The following is an 8,101-nucleotide window of genomic DNA, read 5'->3' as shown; positions in this document are numbered from 1 at the left end:
CATTATGGATACAAGGTCATAAGCTGAGTTACCGCCTAGCTAAGGCTCAGACTATCAGACTCAAGTCTGCTATATCAGTCTACAAGGAGCTGACCGTTCGAAACGACGTCGGAAAAAGTTCTACTGCCCAACGACATCCGAAACCTCGCAAGTCTATGGCAACACTAGTCTAAGCCTAGACTAAGGCCAAACATACTTCAAATCAATATTATCATATACACCACAAGATATGGATGTTCAATAATATCAAGAGTCATGCTTTCATAATCCAACAATTTCCCGAAATAAGGTATAATGCAGGAATTATAGAAATTTAGCATGCTCGACACCCAAACCCCTCAATACTCAAGCAAATCAATAAACAATTGCCTAAACATGCTCAATCTCATGAGGGGAAAGCCATAGCCTACCTGAAAGCCGATCATGCGTGCTCCAACTCACGGTACCGGAGCTTTTCCCCTCCGAACGGTCTCCAAATGCTTTCCCACTATCAAAAGGTTAAACACCTCGTCATTACGAATATGTTGACACTAAAATTATATTTTTCGGAGACGGACCCAAAATTGGGTCTAAAATGGGATTGAGGGAATCCCGAAAATGAATCCGTGAAAACATCCCAAATACCTTACTAAACTAATACCCCAAAATTTAGCACAAAAAGATGCCTAAAACATAGCAAATCAGCCCCAACAATTAAAATCATTAATAAGTCTTAACTTACGACTTGGCAGCCCCTTGATCACCAAATTCTGGAAAAACGAGACCCTTCCAACCCAAAAAGATTATACCACGACGATCCTTGTGAAAACTCTACAAGTTAGCCTCAAGAATGACTCAAAACAGACCTAAGATGATCAAGATCTAACCTTTCAAAGTTCAACAAAAATTCATTCCGAAAATCACTCTAGCAGTAGCTAAATTCGATTCCTTACCTCAAACAAAGCCTCCCCTCACGTTTCTGAGCTCACCTCTAGATTCCCCACGAAATTCTCTTGAAATTAGCCTTTTGAATCACCTAATTTGAGCTTAAAATGGAGGAGATATCTATGTTTGAAGATGAGGAAAAAAAATGGACGAAAATTGTCCTTAAATCTGGAAATTTCCAGATTTCAACGCGCTGCCACGTGGCGTCGCGTGGCTCTGCCACGTCACCACCGCGTTAGAATTCAACAACTCTTCAAACTTATTATTTCGAAGTTCCGGAGTCGTTCGGAGTCGAAAAAATACAAACCATATATGAAATCTGATTGGAAATGATATTTCGGACTCAACGGTGAAGTCAGAATTTCCATTGGAGATCGCTTCAATGAAAAGTGGGTCCTACACCCAGTATCGTTTTGAGCCAGATTCCACAACGGGCATCTAAAGCCTCGGGAAGTGAACAAAGGGTCGTTCTAGACCAAAATTGATATTTCGAAGCTAACCTAGCTGTCAAAATTTTCATTTGAGCAGGTCTTCCAAGAAGGTTGACGAAAGTCAACTATAGACCAAATTGCAAGGGCAAAAAGTCAAATGGCCCTAAACTCGTACTGATTGCCTTGATACGCGTGTTGACCATGCTACTAGCCAAATTTGGCCATTCCGGAGCTGATGGAATCGTCAAAATTTTATTCTGAGGTCTTTTACCTGAATTTATGACCGAAATCAACATTTCAAGTTATAAAATCTCCAAAACAGGAAAACGGGCCTAAAACCCAAACGAACGACCAGGCGACCGAACAGTCAGTGCCAGCAAGTCATAAATAACTTGGGGTCACTATAGGAACGCTCCAAACGATGGAATGAATGCTTTAATTTAAAAATGACATGGAGGGTCATTACAGAAGGCCTCCAACTTGTTCATAAGTTGAACAATATGAAGATTTTTGTCATCAACAGATTTCTTCAAGGCCTCAATGGTTTGCTCCATCATCGCAAACTTCTCTCCATGTCAGTTGAGTCAGCCATCAAAGCATTGACATTCATTGAAGTTGTAGAATCCATTGAATCTTTAAATTCACCAAAGTTGGAGCCAATTTGAGAAAATTCTCCAAAGAACACAGATGCTAGATTGCCCCTAGGTGTTGCACTTACGACCATCGTATGAGAGTTGTTGTTTTTCATCGCCTCCAAAGAAGTGAAGTATTCAGATCCATCTTGCCCACTGTTCTTGAACTTACGCCGAGTAATCGGGCCAACATGACTGAGATCAATAGATATGACATCAGTAGAGTCCTTGTATGAAAAATCACCACTCTTTCTGAAGGCCATTGCAGTAGTTGCCTTTGTAGTTTCTGATTTGCAAGAGAAAGAGGTGAAGAGCAGAATCGGTCCCACTGGGCGTGCCAAATTTGTTCGCAACAAATTTCCTTATGCGCTGAAAATCAACTGCAAGAAAAATAAATAAAAGAAAAATTTTATTTTTATTGATGAATCGTTGTGAGTACAATTCTGTTGTTCTCTTGATTCTCTCTGATAAGATTATCCAAGATTCGAAGGCCTTCAGTAGCGTATTTCTTGAAATGTTGGATGATGTAGACCTCCTTGAGATGTTTTCGATCTCCAGGAACGTTGGAAAGCGCTTCGTCGTTTCAAGTCGATCTCCGGGAAGAACTCCGTTGATGACTCCTTCGAAGAGCTATGTAGTTGATGGTGTAGCTTCCTCCAATTGCAGAATGCTTGTTGAAGAGCTTTCTTGATCCCCTTAGAATGTCATGTCCATCCCCTATTTATAGTTGTAGGGGGTGAACAAGGTTGCTTGTGATTGGCCAAATGATGTCATTTTGACACTTGGCGGATTGTGATTGGTTCTTGCATTTGACTAGGACTACCACCTCATTTGGACACGTGGCGTCACCTTGTTGGTCTTGGATGCCTAGTCACCGTGACACGTGACATGAGTTTGGGCTTCAAGGTGAAATGGACCTTGGATTTGAATTTAATAAGATGGACTTATTTATTTGTAAAGCCCAAATTAATCATTCAACCCAAATGAACATGAATTTAACTCAAATTTTGTATGAATTTGATCCAATACAATTTATGTGTCTACACTCCTAATACTAGGAGGTCGGTTACTGGTTTTGCAATGAAGTTTGGGAATTCTCTTATTTCCTGGAAGTGAAAGAAGCAGCAAACAGTTTCAAAAAGCTCCGTAGAGGCAGAATATAGGAGCATGGCAGCAAGTATGGCTGAGACTGTGTGGTTACTTGGTCTTTTCAAGGATCTAGGAGTTAAGCTTGGACAACCAGTTAAGGTGTTTAGTGACAGTAAATCAGCTATTCAAATAGCTGCCAATCCAATCTTTCATGAAAGAACCAAACACATTGAAATTGATTGTCATTTCATAAGGGATAAAGCCAAGGAAGGACTGATTGATCCGGTCTATGTTCATACTAAGGACCAACAAGCTGACTTACTTACCAAAGCTCTCATCAAGGCTCAACATGATTATCTTATGACCAAGCTTGGAGTTTTCAATGTTCTTCAACCTCCAGCTTGAGGGGGAGTATTAGATTTTAGCTAAATCAGAAATTAGTTAATTAGTTGCAGCTATTAGTCGACTAGTTAGCTACACTGTTAGTGCTAAAATTCATGACAGTTTTCTGTATATATGTATGACTTAGCTAATGAATTGAACACAAGTTTTCATTCTCCACAAATCACTCTTCCCTGCAACTCTTTGTTTCTCTCCACATTATTTTAATGAATTACATACAGTGTAATGTAATAAGAAGAAAAGTCACGTGGCAGAGGTAGTGAAGAAAAAGAAATGGCGCCAATTTGAACAAATTAAAAACGAACTTTTAACTAACTAACTATAACAAGTAGTTTACTTACTCCTCACATAACAATCGCATATCCCATTTTTACAGAAAGAAAAAAAAAAAAAAAAGAGAAGAATATTGTGCACTGATCGATCGAAGATGTTGATGAAATTGTTATTGTGGAAGGATAGAATGGATGAAATAATGTTCTACTGGTTGACTGAATGTGGTGATAATCATCCAATGGATGAATCCCCTCGCAGAAGATTTATGAGAGGAATTAGGATCATCAATTGGATCATTACTCTCTTCGCTTTAATCTTCGTTATCCTTCTTTTCTACTCGTTATTCACTTATGGTATACATATATTCTCTCTTAATTTTTCTCCAAGAAAAGCTTTCTGTTGCTGTTTCTGAATGATTCCCCTGTTTCGTGAATAATTTATGATTAATGATTGTTCCCCTGTTTCTGGTGCAGCTAAGGAACACTTTTGATGTTTCTGAAAGTACTCAAAGAAGTTCAAGAAATGTTGAATACTTAAATTGGATTGAAGTTAGATTCGTATTTCTATACTGAATTCATATCTGATCCTTTGTAAATGGAAGTTCAAGAAATGATGAATACTGAGAAACACATTTGTCGAATTCATATTTCATTCTTTGTAAATTGTAATGGAAATATTGATTGACACTGAAAACAGAGTGACTCTTCCTGTTCATTCAAATGAAATGAAATGACTATTCATTCATCCATATTACTTGTCTCTTTGCTTCCATTTTGATTACCTCTTGTTCTTTTTACTTCCGATTATCATATTATTTGTTCTTGTTCGTAATCTTTTTTTTCCAGTTATTTTCACTAATATATTCTCTTTACCTACATACTTTTAAATGTTTTACTTGAATGGAGTATATTCAAACAATTTTTCTACCTTCAAGTTTTATTAAGTTCTTGGGAGGTTAAAAATATTTACTCCCTTTAATTCAATTTATTTGGCATATTTTGATTTTATACGGATTTTAAGAAAATAAAGAATTTTTTAAAATTTTGTAGTCTAAATTTAAAGATATGAAAAATGTATCAAATCAAAGAGTTGCTAAAACGGTAGAGGTCATTTTTTTTATATACAAAAAAAAAACGAATTAAAAGAGAAAGTAGGCCAAGTAAATTAAATTGGAGGAAGTCCTTTTTTTTTTTCCCTTCCAAAAGTGCTTATTTTAAAAGAGCAACTTTCGCATATAACAAGCATACAAATCATATTTGTATGTTATAGCTATAGTTTGTATAATTGTGCTCCATAACAAACTTTATGTTTGCTATGACTATTAATCTGTATATTTCGATATACATATACACAAAAAATCTGTATTTGGGTCTATTTGTAAATTTCGGTATACAAATGGGTCCTGCATTTGTATATTTCGGTCTATTTGTATATTTTGGTATACAAATGGGTCTTGCATTTGTATATTTCGGTATACAAATAGTTCCTACATTTGTATATTTTGGTATACAAATGGGTCCTGTATTTGTATATTTCGGTATACAAATGAGATGGCAAAAAACATGAAATGTTTGCTGCGAATTACAAATAAAAGAAACTATGGCTATAACATTATTTTGAATTAATAGTTTGTTATTTCATACAATTTTCCCATTTAAAAAAGAGCGGGGTGTTTGATCAAGTGAGAGAAAAATGAGTGATTTTAGGAAATTGCAGAAATTGTCTACTAAAACAAAATAAAGAGAATCCCCAAAAATAAATTTCTCAATAAACACTTTTGAGAAATATATTTAAAAGCTTTAATTAAAAAGTTTGATCAAACATTAATTGTTGTTTTATATTGTTTTTTTAGATAGTATAGTGAAATACAAATTGTTTCTCACCAATAGTTCTTTTTTTAAAAGTACTTGAAAAATTATTTTATAAAATATTTTTTTTTTATTTAATGAACGAGATGCGGTTACACATCTAGGTTGAAACCAAATAAAAGTTCAACAATGGAAAAATGCAAGCAAACCGTAGCATGTAACCATATATCCAAAATAGTTTAAGATAAGTGTAAGTCAATAAAAGTGACCGTGCTAGAACCATGAGACTCGAGGGATGCCTAATACCTTCCCCTCGGTCAATCGAATTTCTTACCCGAATTTCAAGTACGTAGACCATAATAAAGAGTCATTTCCTTTTGATTAGAGATTAAAAAGAAAAGGTGACTTGGAACACCATAACTCAATCACTTTAGTTGTAGTAGTGCTTGTAGCTTTTACAACAATCACTTTCACATTGCCTGAACCTCTCAATCTCTTATGAGATCGGAACCCATACTAGGTTCCATAATTTGTCAAATCATCAAAAAAAAAAAACTTTAGAATAACTTCATAATAACATCCTTGATTCCCAACTCAAACCATGCTAACAAGTTCTAAGTGATATTTTTCATTGACACAAGATCTCATAACACAATCTGAAACTTTACAATAGAAAATGAGGTTATCATTAAAAATTGCATAATAAATTACATATACTGGCTTTTAGAATTACATCCATATAAGGATATTGACATATACAATATGTTCATCAAAAATAACATTATTTATTTCATATGGTAGTTAGAACTAGCCAATTATTCATTACACAAACACATAGATATATTTAATTCAACATAATTCATTACACATACTAGATAGAACTCAACTAGTCAGTTATTCATCACACACACAATATATATTCTACTTTTCGAGAAGGTGAGCCTCTACATCCTTGGTTAGGTCAAGGATAAAATCCAAGTGAATGAGGGGTTCTGGTGTGTCTTCAGTTTTCTTTCCATATTCAATTGTCCAAGTAGTCCATTGATAGTCACAAGATGTTATAACATTAAAGTAATTATACAACTCTAATAAATCTCCTTCAATCAGTTTCCATGTGATTGATTTCTTGTGAGGATCAACGTCTTCAACTAAGTGCTTCATGTACATTTTCTGTCCAGCTATAATCATTAAAAATACAAAATATAAGAGATGTTATTAATATTTCAACTGTTTAATTTCTCATGAAATATTTAAACATTTATAAAATATTCTTTATATAAATTTTTTTCCCCCTCAATTTCATTTTCACGGAAAATTAAGTAGGGCTCATATATATTGGATTGTCTATCTTTTATGAGTGGAGTTTTCTTTCCAAATCATAAAAGAAGAGCTAACATTGTAGAGAATATCAGGATTAGTATTGCAAAACTATAATTTTGATCATATTTTGGAAATTTTATTTTTGAATTTGATTGATGGAATGATAGATTACCACAAGCATATGCTATTAAAGATTAATATTAATAATTTTAATAAGTTATAAATATGTTAATTTGATGAACTTTTTATTACTAAAAAGTATTAAGTAATATTTAAGTGTTAGTTGGTGCCAGTAAAATAAAAATTGTAAAAGTGAAAATAATTTTAGTTAAGAATACTTTTTCTTACCAGCAAAAGATGTTATATTCCTTTCTTGAAGCAAAAGGATTACTAAAGAAATACTCCTAAATATAGAAGATTTATGCAAGTAAATCATATTGAGAGAGAGTACGAAAAATGTGTGTTACCTTCATTATATTTCCAACTAACAATTGAACCAGCCTTCATAGTTTCACCTTCATGAATCTCAAAATGGTTGATATTTCTAGGACTTATTTTGGGTACATGATGAGTATTGGTATGAAAAATATCATAAAACGAGTGTCCGCCACACTTCACCTCCACGGAAGCAATTAACTTACCTTTCACGCCCATATTTTCTACTTCTCAAGAATAGGAATTAGTTGTAAAAAGAAGAGTGTGAGAAAATGTTCAAAACTTGTAATCTTTATATAGATTTTTAATTAAATGTTAATAGCTAGCTAGTAAAAAATATATTAACCACATATCTACGAGTTAATAACATTTTGCACCCTCAATATATTACATTTTAGCGATACACACCTTAATCTATTTTAAAAAAGGGAAAAAAGACAAATATAGCCCGAACTATCATAAATGGTATGTTAATACTCTTCATTATACTTTAAGATTGTATATACCCTTACCGTCAATATTTTGGATCGTCTATACCCTTAAGACTAACAAATTGACACATGGCATCATCTAAATAATTTACCTGATTTTATTTTTTTATTTATCCAAAAAATTGAGAACCCACCCATTTTTCATAACTTACCCACCCATGACCAAAATTAAAATACCATGACATTTAAAATTAAAAATAAAAAGCATAGTTGTTCATCTCCACTAAATATCAAATACAAGAAAAACTATTCTTCAATTCATTTTCATTGGCACCATTCTTCAAATCTCACAAACA

General features: G+C 33.7%; 1 protein-coding gene across 1 annotated transcript; it reads right to left on the bottom strand.

Moving 5' to 3' along the window:
• Positions 1-6,480: 6,480 nt before the first annotated feature.
• LOC125834355 (kirola-like) lies at positions 6,481-7,533 on the bottom strand. The gene is made up of 2 exons (XM_049513507.1): positions 7,347-7,533; positions 6,481-6,737 (listed from the first exon to the last, which is right to left on the bottom strand). The coding sequence occupies exons 1-2, from the start codon at positions 7,531-7,533 to the stop codon at positions 6,481-6,483; spliced, it is 444 nt and encodes a 147-aa protein (XP_049369464.1).
• Positions 7,534-8,101: the final 568 nt, after the last annotated feature.

The sequence above is a fragment of the Solanum verrucosum genome, unplaced genomic scaffold (assembly GCF_900185275.1).
Source record: "Solanum verrucosum unplaced genomic scaffold, falcon-dt-bn FXZP01000279.1, whole genome shotgun sequence".
Taxonomy (NCBI): Eukaryota; Viridiplantae; Streptophyta; class Magnoliopsida; order Solanales; family Solanaceae; genus Solanum; species Solanum verrucosum.
This window is presented reverse-complemented; position numbering and strand designations above follow the sequence as displayed.

What these genes read in the sequence shown, in the direction of transcription:
- LOC125834355 (XM_049513507.1), bottom strand. Translation starts at nt 7,533, where the DNA reads ATGGGCGTGAAAGGTAAGTTAATTGCTTCCGTGGAGGTGAAGTGTGGC. An exon ending in TAGTTGGAAATATAATGAAG is followed by an intron (nt 6,738 to 7,346) that starts GTAACACACATT and finishes TAATGATTATAG; the next exon opens with CTGGACAGAAAATGTACATG.